Below are 19,134 nucleotides of genomic sequence, written 5' to 3' on the forward strand. Positions count from 1 at the left end.
AGTTCTTTTTCGATAGCTTGCACTGAATATAAATATATAATTGGAAACTTGGTTTTTTTCTTGGAAATAAGAAAATTTGGAATCTTAAGAAGAAGCGTACTATTATTTGCCCTCTATATACTAGCCATTTAAATACGACAACAGTGCAATATGTATATATGTTCCAGTATCGAATAGCTTTGCTATCGAATACACATCGATTTTTGTAACTCCACAGTTCACAGCTGTCACTGCCGTTTATATAACCTCAAACCTTAAAATATATGAAATTCCGGACAAGCCCGGTCAATTTGTAGATTGCTAACTGAAAATCACACGATGTCCGATTTTGAGAACCTTTCCGGCAACGACAAGGAGCTGCAGGAGTTCCTTTTGATCGAGAAACAGAAGGCACAGGTCAATGCGCAGGTGAGCCGAGTCCCCATACAGATAATAACCATTCGTAATCATAACAATATGCCCTCGCACTTTATATCGTCGCCAGATACACGAGTTCAACGAGATCTGCTGGGAGAAGTGCATCGGCAAGCCGAGCACCAAACTGGACCACGCCACCGAGACGTGTCTGAGCAACTGCGTCGACCGTTTCATCGACACCTCGCTGCTTATCACCCAGCGCTTCGCTCAGATGCTCCAAAAGCGCGGTGGCGGCGACCTGTAGAGTTGTTCACATCATCGACATTGACACCGGGATCTGGGTATCAGAGTCCGTGGGCGCTTCCGTCACTGTCCTACTGTTAAAACTATTTTTAAACAAAAAATTATCATGTAAGAACATTTTTTTCCGCGCTGCGTTTAGCCGCCGGCATCCAAAGTATGTGGCCCGTAGTCTGCACCCAGCCCGAAATTGGAATCCGTGATTCGAGTTCCGGAATTAATCTTTAATTCGATGGCGCAACTCAATTGTTTGGTCGGACCTACGTTAGCGTACCAAAAATAAATACATCTTTTGTTTCGTATGTTTAAAATGCATTGTGTTGTAATCGTTTGCTTGGATATTCTTAATCCTTTCTTTAATAATGATGAAATATTGTAGATAGATGGCTAAATATGCAGAATTGAAATTGGACTACATAGCTTTCTGAAAACATTCAATAAGGATAACCCTCCTTTTCATAAATTTAAATTTCATTGGACGGAAAAGGAGCTAAGAATTAAATAGTAGAATTAAATTGTTTATTAAAATAAATAAAGTTATTCCATATCGATAGTTATAGTGCTCTCACTCGATAGTACTTATCGGCAACTTTCCAATTGAATTTCCTATTTACTCAACTTTGAACACACAAATGTAGCTGCATTTCCTGTATAAAATTTAATACTAAATTTAATATTTATGCATTTTTGCTAAAAACGAAGGTAAAGACCATACTTGCGGAGTTATTTCCCGCGCTCGCTTTGAACGTTTGCCCAGGACTTCTGATTGGGCAGCACACGCAACGCGGCTCTGGTCACACTGATCCCAACTAGAACTAGTGTTCCCGTGAGCAGAGCAGAAAACCGTAATATATATTCTCCAACGTGCTGCCGCTACTTATTTATATTAAACATAAAATGCCCGAAGGCTGTGCCAAACGCATGTCCTTTTTGCCAGTGAGTGTGTGGCCGTGTGTAGCCTAATATACAGTCGGTGTCGGTTTCTGTGAAGTGCAGAAGTTCAGAAGGAGAAGCGAAAAGCGTGAAAAAGGATCAAGTGAAGAAGCATGAAAAGTTACCTTGATTTGCCTGCAGGACTAAAAAAGGGACATTACACTTTTTTAACGGTGCAACTTTTAGTTTTTTTTTGTGCCTCTCCTATATGTGTATGTGTGTGTGGTGGTTGTCCTCCTGCTTGCACTTGTATGTGTGTGAAAGGGATGTTGTTGTAAATACAGATGATGATATAAAGCAAGTACAGGAAAAGTCAAATAATTGCCGAAAGGGCACGTGTGTGTATGTGTGTGTGTGTGTGCGTAACGGTACAGCAGCCAGCTGATTTTTTTTCCGTGCGAAAACACTGCAGTTGCAATAAGTGTGTATGTGTGTGTGTGGAGCATACATAATTCGCAGCATCCATTTTTTTTTTTATTTTTTGTGGGGGGGGGGGGGGGTTAATTTGCAATAACGGGGATTTCGTTGCGGATGTGTGGTACTGGTATTAATAAGTTTACAATGCTCTCTCGCTCTTTCGTCCTCTCTCTTTTGCTCTCCCTCGCCGTCGCTCCGTCTCGCTTCCGCCTTTGTGCATACATTATGTGTGTATTATTTTATTGTAGTATCTCAGTTTTTCGTTATGTTTTTTTTTGTATTTGTTCGTTTTGGCTAGTCTATAAATAACACGCACACCAGAACGGTCGAATAATTATGCTGTGACTGAATAATTAATGACCACCTCTATCTGCGACCCAGTTTTCCACCCGCCTCCCCGCCCCACACGCCGTTCGATTTTCTCCGATTTTCCTCCAGTTTTTGACATGCTCGCCACTCCGGTCCACCGAAAACAACTACAATTACAACCACGGGCGACATGTCAAGGTCAAAAATCCGCCAGGCGAACGTCAATCCGTAACGGTTAATATCTCGCTGCAAGTGTGTGTCTCGAATGCGTGTGTGTGTGTGTGGAATTGAGTGTTTATTGCATATGCTCTCGTTTTTGCTGCATACTTTTCTGGGTTCGCGCCTGCAGCAGGTGAATGCGTGTGTGTGAGCATGTGTGCGTGTGTGAGTCCGTTGAAGTGCTTATGTGGGCTACAGTGAACGCTCACTAACAGGGAAACTCCTACATGCATAAAGTATAATAATTTCATATGATTAGATACATTTTATTTTGATCTTAATTCGATCATTTTTCTTGTTCTATATTTGTACCATAAAATCCGCTCGGTCAGTGTTCACTGTACCACGCAAACATGCCCGCTAAATAGGACTCGTGGACCATAAAAATAGGCAATACAATCGTACACACACGAGCGTGTGTGTGAGAAAGTATGCATATCAATTATACGACGTGTGTGCGCCTGAAAAAGAAAAAAATAATAAAAAAAACAGTACTTCAAGCGGCCGAAAGACATTAAAAATAGGAAACAAATGACGCACATAAATTAAACGTATAGAAATCCAACTCACTCACTAAATCAAACAGAGCGTAGGTACACCGCAAGAAAATGGGGCGTCTATTCAAAAATAACCTTGACATTTGGATAAAAATGTAGCGAAATAATAAGAGAATTCGAAAACCATAGATGCAGAACTTAAGTGTAGTATTATATTATTCCTTTTCATATAATATATGCACATATCCTTTTGATTATCAACGCGAAGTATCCATTTCATTTGTGTGTAGGCCAAAGTACGATTGCGGCAAACTGCGGGCAGGATAATAATAATAATAACCATAATAACCGGTACGTAATTCCCAAAGGTGATTGAACCCCACAGCCATCGTGGTTGTTGCTGCTGTTGCTGTTATTATTATTATTATTATTATTCTCGTTGTTGTTGCTGTCTTTGCCGATGCGCGTTTCCTAGTTTCCAGTCGTTAGCTCAGCTTTTCCGCCTCCCCCGCTGCCACTTCCTTCCACGCCCACTCCCCCTCACCCTGGCCACCACTTCGTCTGACCTGCCGGGTTCGCTGTGTATTGACCCGTCTAGTTGTTCAATTGTTTTTTAAGTAATTCGCGTCACTGACGTCCACCGCATTAATCAAAGTGCCTTTGCCCGATGGCTTTCCCTCTGGCAGAGAACCAAGGAGCCCGAGGATCCCGACTTGCCTGTCAAAATAATGGACTTCCCGGCAGTTAGAATTGTCGGCTCGGACATTTCCCTGATATTTATGGCAATTTATTTAATAATTTCCAACAGTCAGTCATTTGTTGTCGAAGGAAATTGCATAGTTACGCACATTTCAACTGTTTTGAACTTTCAGATCTTTGTTTTCTTGAGAATTTACCCCTTTTTATGGCCAAGTTTCCAATACTGCAAGGTTTCAGATCATTCAAATGTTTATTTTATCGCTCATCGCTCACATAAACTTTATTATGATTTGGTTTCTTGTTAATTTCCAATGTCGGGGGACTACCCTAAGCGAATCTGAATTGTGTGTTTGGCTTATTTATGATATCTATAAACAAATTGGACAGAGAGCTTGTTGATATCGCTTGGTAGGGCAGTAGAGCAAAGTATTGCACATATTTGTTTGCAAATTATGGAAATATAAACATTTTGCCTTAAAGCAAATTCTCCTTATAGCACTCCAAAAGCAATTTAATAAATTTGAACGAATATATACAATAACCCATTTCTTTGGCCAGATATTGACCAGAAAATGCTAAAGAGTCTGTAGTTATTCTTCTGAAAGGAGTAAGGGAAGCGTTTCAAGATAAATAGATAGATGGGTAGATACAGCTGCGGTTAAAATAATAGCACTACTGCAGGTGGAAAGTTGATTTCCTAAAAAAAGGTATTGAATGTTTATTTTTTTTAAAGTCTGATTGCATGAATAATAAGTACCATATGTTGTCTCTCTAAGCAAGAAATTTTGACTCTCTCAATGTAACGGTTCTTTTTGTTTTTGGGCACTTTCTGCAAAAGGGCGCTAAATGAGGCGGTAACAAAAATAGCACTGACCACGTTTTTGCTAAATAAAATTAATAGGAGTGATTGCTTTGGGTTTTTTTTCGACATATTTTGAAAAAAGGAGTTGCATTAAAGGTTTTAATTGAATTTTTTTCAAAAGAAGACCAAAAATTTTCTAGTTATGGGTCGGGGAAAGCATTTTACCGTCGAAATAAGGAATTTGATTAAAAACATGATCTGTGAAGGTAAAACCTACGCTAAAATGAGACGGTTTTTTTTGTTTTTCAAACAATATGATCCGCAACGCACTGCTGTTTGTCGAAAATAACGAAAAACGTGGAAGAAAGCCCTCTATGTCCAATGTGGAGATGAAGCGCTTGGTTCGGCAAAGCAAGAAGGAGCCTTTTAAGCCGGTGACGGAACTGAAGAAGGAGCTTCAGATAGCTGCAAACGTGGAAAAAGTTCGCAAACACTTAAGGCAAAACAACCATAATGTGTGCAGTCCCAGAAAAGTCCCGCTTTTGACTGTGAAGCATGTGGCAAAGCGAATCGAATATGCCAAGATACGCAAGGACTGGCCTGTGGAGAAGTGGCGCCACATTTTGTGGTCAGATGAGAGCAAAATTGGGTTTTTTGGTTGGAAAGGCTCTCGGTCTTATGTTCGGCGTCCACCACGAACTGAAAATAATCCTCGCTTCACCTTTAAGACGGTAATGCACTGGGGATCAAACATCATGGTATGGGCGTGCTTTTCATACTATGGAGTAGATCCGATTCATATGATTCAAGGCATCATGGATCAGCACATTTACACAGATATCCTGGAAAATGTGATGGCGCTATATGCCGAGGATAAAATGCCGTTTTTTTGGACATTTCAACAGGATAACGACCCAAAACACACGAGGAAGAAGGCTCGAAAGTGGTTTGAGCAGAAATCGATCCGAGTAATGATCAGTCACCCGACTTGAATCCAATCGAAAAACTTTGTGCGGACGTGAAAAAAAGGTTTCTGAAGCCAAGCCCAACCATAACGAGAAACTTTGGATTCATGGGGGATCGAGGATCAAGGATTCATGGAGCAAAATTCCTCAAAAACGGTACCAGGACTTGGTGGACTCCATGCCAAGAGGATACGCAGCTGTCATTGCCTACAATGGTCACGCAACCAAATATTAAGATTCTTTAAACATAGTTCTTAAGATATAATCCATTTGTTGAACTCTTATTTTATTTTTTTAGTTAGTTTTAGCAAAATACGAGAAACAGTGCTATTTTTGTTACCGCCTAAATTTGGAGGTTTTTCTTTGTTTTACCAATTATTTTTAAAATATCCATTAGATCTGTTACCAATTTTATTATTTCAATTGAAAATCATTGTAGTATTTAAGATTAGTGGAAAAAATTTTGAAAAAAATTCAGAAAATAGAGAAACGATGGGGCAAACACGAAATGTGCTTTTGGTGCTATTATTGTTACCGCAACTGTAGATAGAAAGATGGAAAGATAGAATAATAGAAAGATAGATAGACAGATAGGAAGATTGAAAGATAGAAAGTAGAATGAAAGAAAAATAGAATGTAGAATGATAGAAAGGTAGAAAGTTTCTACCTTTCTATAGATAGAAACATAGAATGATTGAAAGATAGAATGTAGATTGATAGAAAGATAGAAAGGTAGAAAGATAGAAAGATAGAAACATAGAATGATAGAAAGGTAGACAGATAGAAACATAGAGAGTTAGATAGTTAGAAAGATAGAAAAATATGAAGATATAAAGATAGAAATATAGAAAGTTAGAATGGTAAAAAGATAGAAGGATAGAAAGATAGATGGTTAGAAAGATAGAAATATAGAAATATAGAAAGGTATAAAGATAGATAGTTAGAAAGATAGAAAGATACGTGTCCATATAGCCCATCTGGTATCTGGCATGGCATCCGGTGTACGAGTATGTGTGCTGGCACTAATTGTTGGTCCGGCGAGCGGCGCTCGAGAATCGCTCGGGATTCTCGGTCGGAACGAGAGAGAGAGAGAGAGATGGTGGCCAGCTGAGAGGATGGGTGAGAGGTGGAGGGGGGCGAGAGGCAGGCGATTGAGGGCCAAAAGCAGAGCACCGTTATTGCCTCAGTTGGACGTGTGTCTGTGTGCGGTGCGGGTGTGCGGAATTTCGGTCTTTCGACCTGGCCAATGTAACAAGTTATCAAGCCAAAGGCACTGCGATATTCGCAAAAGAAAAATCGCCTGAACTTTGACCGCCAACTATAAGCATTCACTGTATTCGATTCCCTTGTTTATGCGTTCTTTTTTGTTAATTTTTTGTTTTTGTTTCGAGTGAAACTAGATCAACTGCACGGCAGAAATAAAAAACCATTTAGCTGAAATAGCAAAAAGCAGGCAGCCACTCACACAGACTGGCGAAAATATGTGAATAAAATCGGAATCAGCTCGACAATGGCGATCGCGAAACAAGCGGGCAGACGAGAATTTCGACATCGCCGCGACGCTTTTCAATTTTTCTTATTTCCCAAATATGAGTGTCTGAAAAAAAACGTCAGCAACAGTGGTCACTCGATAAGGGAAATCGGGGTTTTATAATATTATGGGAATATTTTTAGTGCGGCATCATAAATTAAATGATTTTGAAACATTATTCAAATATATTTCTGAATATATTTCATTCCTGCTAAAATGTTCATAAAAATATTTGCATATTGAAGAATATTTCCAAAGCTATTAATATTTGATCAAAAGAAGTTAGATGCGAGTTACCACTGTACCCATTTTGTTGCAATCGGAAGCGCATTCAACTGCGCCCGTGTGTGTCTGCAATTTTCGTAATTTTTTTTGTTTTTATGATTATACAACAAAATGGGTTCCGTTCAGCAAAATCCAAAGGAGCCGTGTTCCTCAAACCTTCTCCACTTGTTTTCTTTCGACTTTCAGATGGTGAACGCAATATAGAATCAAATCAAGTGAACGAAAAGTAAGCAAATAAACGATCTGAGTTTTTTTTTGTGTTGGTGTTGTTGTGTTGTGACGAGGAGAGTACGACATTTCGATGATAGTCGCATTGCAATATAAAGTGCAATATAAATGCCATAGAACCGATTGTGAACGAGGAGCCATTGAGATGTGAAATGTGAAAATCGCAAAGAAATCGAGAGAAAACGCACACGTCAATGTAACCACAAAGCTGCCCCCAGAAAAAGAAAAGTAACATATATATATTAAAAAAAAAAAAAAGAATTAAAATATAAACTAACAAACTGAAAGCGCAAAATTAAAAAACAACAAATCTCGAACTTTGTTCGAAAGCCAAAGTATCGAACAAAATAAAATTTGTACATAATACACCATCGAATAGTACGGATAGTATATATATATACAGATGTGCTGGCAGAACTAAAAGGAGGAGGACTCAAGGAAAAGCCAAAGCGATTTTCCCGCACATTTCCACTCGAAAGCGACTCCAGTAAATTCTCAAAATTGCGACCCACGCTTTTCCCAGTTCGGCGGCGTTGAACCACACTCAAAGCTGCTGCACCACCGCCATTTCCGCTGCCATTTCCACCAGCACCACCATAAATAGTAGCAGAAACACCGCTCACAGAATGCCAGTGAAAAAGCAAGGTAAGCGAAAAATTGCACTTTTATTCCACTTTTATTCTGTTTTTTTTTTTTTTTTTTTTTTGTTCAACATATCTGTCTTTGGCATTACGTGGAAATCCATTCAATTGAGCGCCTTATGAATGGTGGTCAGTGAAAACTGCTGTCAGTTTTTAGCAATTTAAAAAGTAGTTTAAAACTTTATACCATCTCCAATCCGTTTAACTTTAAAACAAAATGGTTTAAGTCATTTAAATTTTACGTAATTCTATGCATAACAAATTTGCAAAAATAACCTTAATTATTCTAAAATAAAGTTAAACCCTAGTAAAAGCTATGCTAAACTGCATTGATTTGCTGGTGAAAGTTTTAGGCAGCACATAGTATATAGAAAGTTGGCATTAGTTTTTCAATTGTAATTTTAGTAGATCATTTAACTTGCTCGGGCTGCGCAAAGTTTGCCTGCAAAGCTGTTTCCAATTACACACGAGATGGCACTTTTGGCCAAACAAACAATGTAGCCAACTGTGCCTTCAAAGCTCTAAAAAAAAAAAATATAATAAAAAACCAGCTAAATTAATGCAGACAAAGAATTTTATTTGATTATGTCACATACAAATCATATTTGGGCAACTCAAATGGCCAACAGAAAAGATGAAATGAAATGGGGCGGGTTGGCAGAGGGGGCGGGGCTGAAAGAGGAGCAGACGGAAAATGGGAAAACCGGGGAAAAGCGCTGCCAGCAGCCTCGCAAATGGTCAGTGAAGGTCAACGTCGGCGTTTGACGCGTGCTGAGGACATCAAACTGCGGCCACAGATACAATGTTCATTTAGATACGAGTGTGTATAGTTTGGGTTGTGTGTGTGTGTGTTTTGGGACCATAATGCGACTCGATTATAATAATAAATTATGTGTTTAATTTTTTGGCAAACGCAGCCCGAATGACACGCCAGCGACGGTATGGCACTTGACCCCTGACCTCTCCGCAAGGGGACATCAAACTATGCGCAGCACACAACTTTTCACAGCTTGCGTATTTTTCAACGTAGTTTCGTTGGAAAATGTTTGAAAAAATGTATATGCATGTGTTTTAACACCAAGGACTTTAGACACCTTGCGGGTTACAAACGGAATGAGTTATTCAGATTTTCAAGTTTAAGAATTTAGGATGGGGAATGTGAGGCACACACCTTTCATGGAAATAATGCGTTAATAACTGGCGTCCGACAAGCGGTGAAAAATGTTTAAAAAGCGTCAATCTTTATTGATTTATCGGCGGTAGCAGCCACCAAACTATGACCATATAGAGCTCAAAAGTCTGGCCAGTTGAGTGCGGCACTTGGGCGCGAAGAGAGGTGTCTTCTTGGCTGGTCCTGGTAATGGATTCGGATACGGATTCGGAGCGGGAGAAGAGCAGCGATCCCAACGAGGGACTGCTCAGTAGCGATGACAAGACATTCCACGACGATGATGAGCCGGCGGAGGACTCCTCCCCGGCGGACGATGAGGAGGAGCCCGAGGAGGAGGAGTGCCTGCTGCCGCAGAAGAAGGCACAGATTCGTTGCGACCAAGACCAGCCACCTTTGGTGGTCTTGGTGCAACCGTCGGCGGAAGCCATAGAAGTGCCCGAAGAAATCGATGATACCAATCCGGTGGCAGTAGCCACCAAAGCTAGCGATATGGATGGGGACTCGCAACTGGAGGTGGAACACCAAATGGAGACCGTAACCGAACCGGATCCCGAGCCTCCGAAGTGTCCAACATCCCTGCGCGATAGTGTCCGCGAGTCCGTTGAATGCTTCTATTCCGCCCAGGATCTCCTGGAGTACGGACACATGCTGTCCTCCACTTCGATGGTCCGAACACCGGATGTGGAGTCTGGCTACTTCGAGAAGTCCGAGAGCGATGCCTCGCGCGACGAGTGGGAGGGTCCGTCTTCGTCCTCCTCGGGCGCAGCCCGTTGTCGCCTCCTGTCCGGCATTTCCGGACTCTCCGTCTCTTCGTCGAGTCGCCATAGTGCCGAGGGTTTGCGCATGGAACTGAGCCGATTTCGCACCATGATCGAGACTCTCGAGCGGGAAAGTCTCGAGAAATCGCAGTCGGAGCTGCAGTTGAAGGCCAAGAGCAAGCCGAAGCCAAAGCCCAAGCAGAGATCCCATGTTCAGGATGCGGCTGGGGAAAGTGGTTCGGAACAGGGTTCCGAGAGGGGCTTCTGGTCAACGATCTTCGGCCAGGCGGGTCTGGGGATCAGCCAAGATGAGGAGGAGCGCATTGCGGACATACAGAGTAGGCACTAATCAGTGGGGAAAATGGGCATAATCCCTTGGGTTTTTGGGTTGATTTCATAATAAAACAATCGAAGTTCAACCAGGCTATGATCATTTGTATTAACCATATTCTTTTCTGTATTTTTCAGAAGCTCATCGGGCTCTCGAGCTGCTCGAGGACTACCACGCGAGACTTTCTGAGCCGCAGGATCGGGCGCTGCGTATTGCAATCGAACGCGTTATACGCATATTTAAATCTCGCTTGTTTCAAGCGCTGTTAGGTGAGTAATCGATAATGTATCGATAAAATCGATGAAAATGTCATATATAACTTACTTAGACGCTCAGAAGTGTTTGCCTTTAAAAATATATAAATAATTGGCGCTAGATGAGTGCATTTTTGTGAAATACTTTATTATATATGTAGGTCACTGTGCTAAATAAGTTTTCCACAAGTTGGTTATGAGCAAGAGCCTTAACCAAGCTCATCATCATCGTCTATTGATTCTGAAACTTTAAACGCAAACAAAGTTGCGAACTTTGTGCCAAGATTGTTAGAAAGTAGTTGATGAGCCGGAAAGGAAGATCCTTGAAAAGTAGTTCTTATCTGTGCAGTTGCCTATCGCCTATCGCCAATCGATTTTCTTGTCCCTCCCCTCGCGCGGCAAATTATTTTCACTTGACAAGCAGTGAGCACAAAGCAGCAACAAAGGGAATTGCAGCAACAGCGACAGCTAAACGATAATATTGCATAGGATTTGGGTCAAACGGCCCAAGCAGCGCAGCAATGGAAACAGCAGGCGTCCCATAGTAATGCGGCTAATTCAGCTTGTTTTTTCTTTACCGACTCTGCTTACTCAAAAGGGTCGATAGACGGCCTGATTAGTGCTCCAGTTGCATCACGGAGTGCATTTTGGTTGCAACTGGCGAAGGAGCCATTGATTTTCACTAACAACTTGTTGGTTTCTTTCATATTCTACCTATAGTCTGAACCTATTATCACTATAACTAAATACTTTCCTATTAAGAAAAGTTAATTTCCCTGCCATTGTTGCCGAATCCATTCAATATTCAAGCAGTTTTTAAAGCCGTTCCCATTTATTGACACCTATGTGCCCAAGATTTGACAGCTTGTTTTCCTCACTTGACAGTTTTGTCTGGATTAGCTCTTAGCTACTTTTGGATTTTTGGCAGCACTGTTTGCTGTACACTTTTTTTTTGCTCGCCCATCTCTTTTTAGTAACGTATCCGCCTCTCATCTCTCCCTGTCCATATGTCCATCCATTTCGAGACGGGCGGTTGGTCTGCAGTTGTCTGTTTTGTGGGGCTTGCCTGTTGTATAATTTGCAAAAGTTCTGCTCTACCGCCGCGCTCCATCTCTTTCTAGTCCCCGATGGCTCTCTCCCGCTCGCTACCCCTCTCGCTCTGTGACCCCGTCCCTTTCTATTGGACCCCTGGGTGCAAATTGTGTTGCCCGCTGTCAGTGGCAGTTGCATAATCCTTTTCGTTTCGTTTCGCTTGGGTCCTCTCCCTCTTTCCCACCTCTTTCTACTCTTCCCATTGTTTTGGTTCTCCTTGTCCCTATTCCTCTTGTTCGGCGTATCCCGCTGGTGCTTCCTCTTCTCCCGTTACCGTTACAGTTTCAGTGGCTGCGCTTGGCGTGTCAGAAATGTTAAACGGCTAACAAGCACACACAAACTCAAATGCAAACAAGCCAAACACGTGACACGTTAGAAAACAGGAGCTTTTGTATGGCCAAACACAAGGGTGGACCTTAATTCAAACACTCGCAGGGTCACACTTCGACAGAACATGATCAGTTTGCTGGTTCAAAAGGAAAGCTAAACAAAATCAAGAAGATAGTTTTTCAAAGCGATGTCCTTACTTGATTTTTCTTATGATAGATATGGTAACATGTATTACGATAAAAAGAGTTCACAGCCTTGAAATCAGCCCACAGTTAAGGTCCACCCAAGGGAATTTGAGGTGTGTGTGCATGTGTGTGCGTGTGAAATAATTAACAAGGTATTAGCCGCATCCCAAACACCCGAAACGTATGAGTGTGTGTGTGTGTGTGTTCTGGGTATAGTATCAAACTTGAGGTTAGGTTTCAGTCTCTTTCCGTCTCTTTCACGCTTTTGTTCAACATATTTGCATTGAATCTGTTATGCTGTAATGACACTGAAAACATTTCAACTGCGTTTGAAAGCACTACTACTCAAAAATTGTTTGCTTCTGTGCACCTGATAACACTGCGTATGAGTAATATCGTTTGGAACACTATGTTTGGGCATCCGAGTTTGGTTTTTCCATAGTTTTCGGATTGGTTCCCAGTGTTGCACAGGCACCACAATTGACACTCAAGTTGAAGCGAAGGATAGAGATAAGGATGCGCCAGGGGTTGTGTGGGAGGGGGAGAGGGGGGCAAAAGGTCATGAAGAGCCATGTGCGGGCGAAATCCCAATTTAATTGGCCTAGAATTGGAATCATCTGCAGCACACTTACATTTACATACATACATACACGTGTGTGTGTATATGTAAACGAGTGAGATTCAATTGCGGTTAAGCCAATAGAACCATCATACGTGAAATAAAATGTAACAAGCATTCGATATTCATTTTTAAATCTATACGCAGCTTACTATAAGTCAATTAGTTTCTAACTTTAAGTTATATTTATTAATTGCGATTGAAATCGCTGCTATTCTTATACCCAACTATTGTAGATGATATATACATATGTATGCAAATATATTGTGGATACTTTTGAGGGGTCTTATCGATTTCCTGGAATTCCCCACAGCGAGATAAAGATAGAGAGAGATGGCGTAACCTGAAGTTTAGCATCTCTTTTTCATCGGCATTGGCATTCAGCTGAGGCCAGCTAAAAAATGTGGCCGCAATAAAAATAAAACAAACACAAATACCGAGGAAAACCATGCAGAACACAAATTGAAGGAGCACAAATAATGGAGGAAAAAAAAATAACAATGCTTAAAAGGGCATTTTCGGGAAGCATTCCAAAGCATTCGATAACTCATTTTGAGTTCAAGTGGCCGAATCCATTGCATAACGTGTACAGTGGTCTCTCGATAAAATGCAGGCAATTCTTATTTGAAGATTTAAAATTTTAAGCAACTTTTATATATGCTAAACTCCTTGATTAATCGCGGGGATTAGGTATCTGAAGCTTGTAAGAATGTTCGAAAACGTTTTCGAAAGTTTCGTAAGCTTGACTAATATTAGTTGGGTGTTATATTCAATATTCAGCTGTGTGAATTTGAAATATGTACTTTCGAATTGCCTTGCCCAGCTCCCCAGGGAAACCTTTAGTTTCCCACTGAGCTGTACTTTATGTACACACATTTCAATGACTGCGCGTACTTTTCCATGCAATATTGGTGGCCCAGCAATGCCCCATGGAATTCCGTGCTCTCTCTCTCTCGTTCTATCCGAGCAGCTGTCTCGCTCGCTCCTTTTGGGGCTGTCCTGTTTTGGGGCGCAGGAAATTAAATGGGCGCCATGGATTTCGTTTCAATTTTGCTTTTTTCTCTTTTTTTTTTGCCCTGAAAAGTCGGATTTTAGTTTTCCCCCATTTGGGCCACTTGACTGCTGCTGAAGCGAAACATATTGGCAGCAGCATGTGGGTATATTGTGTGTGTCCGTATAAGCACTGCCACGCCCCCAACGCCCGTTCCCTTCCGCTGTCAGTGGCGGCGTCAGTTTGCATTGAAATGTATGCATTCGAGATGCATTCTGACAGTTTCTGATTTCCGCTTCCCGGGCAAAAGCTGCTCAATGCCTCAATGACACTGCACTAAGCCAACAATTAAAGCCCATTTCACACCGACGGACTTATGAATTTAAAGCTGGCTGTTTGGAGGATTAAATAAGGCAAGATCTAAAAATACGATTTAAAAAATTTATTTATTTATGCATTGAAAAATGATTGAAAATATCTACTGATTTGTCTTCAAAGAATGATTACATCTCATTGTTATTTAACTTATGCATCAAGTTAAACTATTTTTCCGGTTGATTGTTGCATTTTTCTCAGTGTAATTTCGCACTACAAGTTAACTGCAGAATGCCAACAAAGTTTTCGATCCGTTTGTTTATTCGTTCGACTGCACTTCAGTTGCTTGTTGTCGTTATTCAATGTGTTCAACATTATTAACCGCAGTGGCCCCTATTTTTTTTATTTATTCCCTGTTTGTTTTCACAATCCAAGAATCCGTTCTGGTGTGAAGGAGTTAATTACTCAGCTCTCGCTTTCGGTTTTGAGCCTGTTTTTTCCCTTTCCGCTGAGTAGGCAAATTAAAGCAGTTCGATTCGGAAATATCGGAAATAACACACACAACAGCTTTAAAAACGAGCGACTGAAAAAATAAACTGCCCATTTGAGTCGAGTTTCTTCTCGGAAGGAAATCATGTGTGAGGTAAGCAAATTTGTATTCCGATTAAATGACCAAATTTTCTAACTTGTTGTCTTTTCTTTCAGAATTGGACGCGAAAGATTTTAAGTAAAGACATTATATTGGAAGAAACCTTTTTATCTACACGCCAAAATTGCAGGATTTGAGAAAACGCGTCATCATTAACGAAAAATTAAATAATATTTAGCAAAAAGATAGAAAGAGCAGAGCTGAAGTATTTGTATATAAGCCTATATGTTAAATTTAGTTATTTTTTATTGTAAAAATGTATGACATGCTCATGTCATTCTAAAACGATAGATGTTTTTTAAACAAAAATAAAAAAATATTATATATTATATACTAAAATATTATAAAAATGTAGAATAGAAACAAGAATTGATTATATTTTAAATGTAGAATAGAAAACCTCCTTGTAGAGATATCTGTCCCACAGAAGTATACAATATTATATAAATATATTTATACATTTAAAAGTGAACAGTTTTTCTGAAAGTTTAATTAACATTGCTGTTTAACCATGATTGCTCCTTAAGCTAGAACAAAACTGCAAACAATATAAGATAATAGTTTTAAGAAGAATAATTTTTATATTTTGTATTAATTATGTATTTTCTTCAATTGCAGATATACAAGAATTCTATGAATTGACATTATTGGATGACTCGAAGAGCATACAACAAAAAACAGCGGAGACCTTGCAAATTGCAACCAAATGGGAAAAGGATGGCCAGGCAGTCAAAATAGCCGATGTGAGTAGGATCTGTAGGATCGAGTACTTTAAATTGCTTTATATATAGTATTTACAAATCCTGTGTTTGGGCTGAAAGTTAGTGCTGGGTAATACGTATACCCGACTAGTGAACTTATCTCCTGTTTACACCTTAGATCTCAGATCTTAGATTTTCATTTCAACATCATTAACTGTCATTTCGTGAAACATACTTGTGCTTCTGCCAAATTCATAGTTATGATTAATCATCTATTCATTCATATATTCTGTTTCTATTTTTTCATGATTAGTTAGTACCTTTTTCTGACATGAGTTTCTAGTTTTATATAGTGTTTATATTAATCTGTATTCTGACCTGTTCTTGAATCTAGATGGTTTTGTCGCTCCTTAAAATGTATTCTTTTTTTATTTTGATACCAATTCAATTCCTTAGGAGTGCATTTTGTTTGACCTGTTTCTCTTCAAGTTTGATATACCCTTTATTAATCAGGTCAATCTATTTAAACGAGTTTTTAGATACTCTGGTTCCCAAATTGTGCCACTTAGTATGCAATGATATGTTACCTTGTTCTTAGAGTTTTTTTTAATTATTTGAGTTTCCTTTGAAACCCCTGATTATTTCTATATCCGCGCTCAAGTTCCGACAGCATTTACTTCCGTTTCCGCCGTTGTTCGCATCTCACTCGATCTGCTCTACTCTATACTGTTCTCTGTTCTTCTCTTCTTCCACTCCACGCCTACAACAAATACTACAACTTATACTACTACTACTACTCTACTACTATACCACTATACTACTACTACTACTACTACTACTACTACTTACTATCCCCGAAAATCGCACAGTTTATCAAATCTTCAAACCTCAATCGCAATTGCGCCTATGAGTTTAACAACGACGCCTCATCCAATCAAACCAACCAATCAGCACTCAATCAGAATCAGATCGCGAATAATGTGAGTGCCCAAGCGCAGGCCGAGGCCCTCAGCAGAACATTTAAGAGTGAATTGGAAGAGATCTTGGTAAGAAACGCACAGCATACATCCCATTAAGATCATAAACATATGCCTAATATCCATCTGCCATAGTCACAAACTCTGGGAATCTAAGCAAACATAACCTATATAATTACCAAGTATAATTAACTGTTTATTAGCTCACTGCTAGATGGGTATGAACTCTTATTGTTCTAAAAATCTCAGTTATGCAGGCTAATATCCTTCGTCCCATTTAAGTGGCGCCCCACTTGGCCCCGTGCATGCAGTTAATGCAAAAAAAAAAAAAAAAGAATCGAGAGCACAGGCATTAGGTGCCCCCATGGCTAATTGAAATCTCTTGAACATGTCCCGGGATCCGAGCACGTGGTGAGTGCTTGGAAATGGTCGGGAGTGGTGCTCAATCCTTGAGAGCGAGGCGGTTGAATGTCCTTACGCCCAGATGTCCCCTCAAATTGCTGCGGCTTAAGTGGCGGTGACAACCTGGTGGGGCACTTGGAAATTAAATAGATATGTATGTACATACATGTGCGGGGACGCAATACCCCTTCAAGTGATACCCCTCTATAGGGTATCAGTTAAATAGGCCAAATAAACCAAGAACAACTATACAAGTTTGAGTTTCTTCAACCAAAACATCATATGATTATAGTTATAAATCAGCGAAATAGGCAAACTTTGGAAGGTAATCGCTAGTCGTATCCTTTTCGCTTCCGTTGGAGGTGATTGATGTCGCTATACTATACCTACACATTAAAAAAAAAAAATATAAACGAAAAAGGAAAGAAAAACTAGGAGCAGACACAAAGGCTCAGATTTCCGACCTTTCGCTTTCGCCTGCCGTCCCGCTCGCACCGCCTGCTGCCGTCCCACTTGCACCCACGGCCCGCTCGGCAATTTACTTTGTTTGTTGTCCTTTCGCGCCCGCATTGTTGTTGCCTTTTTGTTGTTTGTCGCCTGGGACATGCGTACTAAAAATCGGAGGGTCGTCAAGTCGTCGAGTCGTGAAATTCAGAAATCGTGAAATCGGAACGGCGAAATAGCGAAACGGCGCTGGTACACGTCACAAATCGGGCAACGGTAAACGATAGTTGCTAGACGAACGGTAAACTGTTGACGGCTACAGCGGGCACTCGCATATGGTACAACTTTTCTTTCATTATATATTTATATTGGTTATATATTTCAAAATATGGACTTTTGTTACATTTTCTTGTTAGCTTACATATATTATTTTGTGCAACTTTTCGTTTAGCGAGGCTTTACTGCATCGCTTCGGTAAATCTGTCTTGGGTTTGAAGGATGCTGCCGGCAAATGTTTGTTATCAGTGCTAACCAATGAATGATTGCCCAAGGTTCTCATTACTTAGTTCTTTTGCCGCTCTCTCTGTTTTGTTGCCAAATTGTTGTATTATTCTGTTTTTTTCATTTCTCACTTTTTTTTCTTGCTTTTTTATTTTATTTTTTTTTTGTTTGGCCGGGCCGAGGCAGCGCCGCTGGCAGCGACGTCGACGGAGGCGGTAACACACGAACACACTCGGTTTTTGGCGAACGGACATGGACCCGTGGGTCTGGTGTGGTCTGGTGTGCGGTGGTATTCCTCTCGGGGGTGGTGCTGGGTGCTGGGCCATTACGGGGGGTGGAGGGCACGCCGGTGGGTGGCGTATGGCGCAAAGGAAAAACGGCAGCGGCAAACGGAACGGCAAAGGCGGTAGTAACAGTCGTGCCGTTGACGCGTCGAGTCGCACAACAATTTTGCATAGCGGCGCGTGTCTGTCTGTCTGCCATCTCCAAGTGTGTGCGTGTGTGTAGGTGGTGTGCGTGTGTGGGTGCGGGGAATACCCTTTAACCCTCCAGACGCTGTTTAACCCTCGTTAAACGTGGGCACAAAAAAAAACAAAATATAAACGTATAGCACCCACACTTTTGGTTCACAATTCGCATGGTTTTTGTTTGGCTTATTTTTTAAGCAAAAACTTCAAATATTAATTAAAGATGTGTAAAATTTGTAGATTAGAGCATAATAAGGCTATTTAATGCGCACATTTTATACATCAATTATAAATACTATACAATAAAAACGAAAGAAAACACGCTGCTTACCCAACGTGCAACATATCTTAAGAACATATATTAAAGTAGTTTATTTCTATTTTCATTTTGTTTGAGCTGTATCGTGATCAAGTCAATATTTCTGTTTTCCCTTTGGCGTTGTTATCAGTCGCTGGCCGGCTAATATTTTTCCCCAGTTTTCTTCGCGTTTCCCTGCCACATGCGTGTCCATCACTCATCGACTTTGGCGCCAAAAAACAAACATTTTACATAATTGTAAGACAGAATGTACACATCGAATGGGGAAAAAAACGAACAAGATACATAAAACAAGACCCAGTTTGGGGGCATTGCTGGTGGCAGGTGAACAACGGGGCGGATGAGCAACATCAGGCATGATTCCAAATATTACGTATACGCCCCACGTGCCCAACAGCAATCGCTCACCAATTAAAAGCACCACCAGGTGGCGCAAATTAAAAGT

The 19,134-nt window shown here is 40.6% G+C and overlaps 2 protein-coding genes and 2 long non-coding RNA genes across 29 annotated transcripts in view; 3 read left to right on the forward strand and 1 right to left on the reverse strand.

Moving 5' to 3' along the window:
* Window positions 1-185: 185 nt before the first annotated feature.
* Window positions 186-968, forward strand: LOC27206766 (mitochondrial import inner membrane translocase subunit Tim8). The gene is made up of 2 exons (XM_016182579.3): window positions 186-408; window positions 485-968. Exons 1-2 carry the CDS (start codon window positions 319-321, stop codon window positions 659-661), a joined length of 267 nt encoding a protein of 88 aa, XP_016038897.1. The 5' UTR covers window positions 186-318; the 3' UTR covers window positions 662-968.
* Window positions 969-1,154: 186 nt separating this feature from the next.
* On the reverse strand, window positions 1,155-2,764 carry LOC120285239. Its single transcript, XR_005544505.2, has 3 exons — window positions 1,716-2,764; window positions 1,373-1,640; window positions 1,155-1,304 (listed from the first exon to the last, which is right to left on the reverse strand). It is a non-coding gene; the product is annotated as an uncharacterized LOC120285239 (long non-coding RNA).
* LOC6725671 (disks large 1 tumor suppressor protein) overlaps window positions 1,412-19,134 on the forward strand; it is a 43,648-nt gene continuing 25,925 nt past the window's right edge. For 5 of the 26 annotated variants that reach the window (XM_016173738.2, XM_016173740.2, XM_016173722.3 and 2 more), the window contains exons 1-4: window positions 1,457-1,593; window positions 7,501-8,187; window positions 10,581-10,712; window positions 15,497-15,621. In XM_016173738.2, coding sequence (XP_016038915.1) covers window positions 8,169-8,187; window positions 10,581-10,712; window positions 15,497-15,621 — 276 coding nt within the window. In that variant the 5' untranslated portion in view covers window positions 1,457-1,593; window positions 7,501-8,168. Of the gene's footprint in view, window positions 1,594-6,655; window positions 6,747-7,500; window positions 8,188-9,476; window positions 10,451-10,580; window positions 10,713-15,496; window positions 15,622-16,448; window positions 16,626-19,134 lie in introns of those variants that run through there. The other 21 variants (XM_039296430.2, XM_039296434.2, XM_039296437.2 and 18 more) reach the window with 10 other exon arrangements.
* On the forward strand, window positions 10,721-15,393 carry LOC123327379. The gene is made up of 2 exons (XR_006542116.1): window positions 10,721-14,872; window positions 14,935-15,393. It is a non-coding gene; the product is annotated as an uncharacterized LOC123327379 (long non-coding RNA).

Source organism: Drosophila simulans, chromosome X, assembly GCF_016746395.2.
Source record: "Drosophila simulans strain w501 chromosome X, Prin_Dsim_3.1, whole genome shotgun sequence".
NCBI lineage: Eukaryota > Metazoa > Arthropoda > Insecta > Diptera > Drosophilidae > Drosophila > Drosophila simulans.

What these genes read in the sequence shown, in the direction of transcription:
- LOC27206766 (XM_016182579.3), top strand. Translation starts at nt 319, where the DNA reads ATGTCCGATTTTGAGAACCTTTCCGGCAACGACAAGGAGCTGCAGGAG. An exon ending in AGGCACAGGTCAATGCGCAG is followed by an intron (nt 409 to 484) that starts GTGAGCCGAGTC and finishes TATCGTCGCCAG; the next exon opens with ATACACGAGTTCAACGAGAT.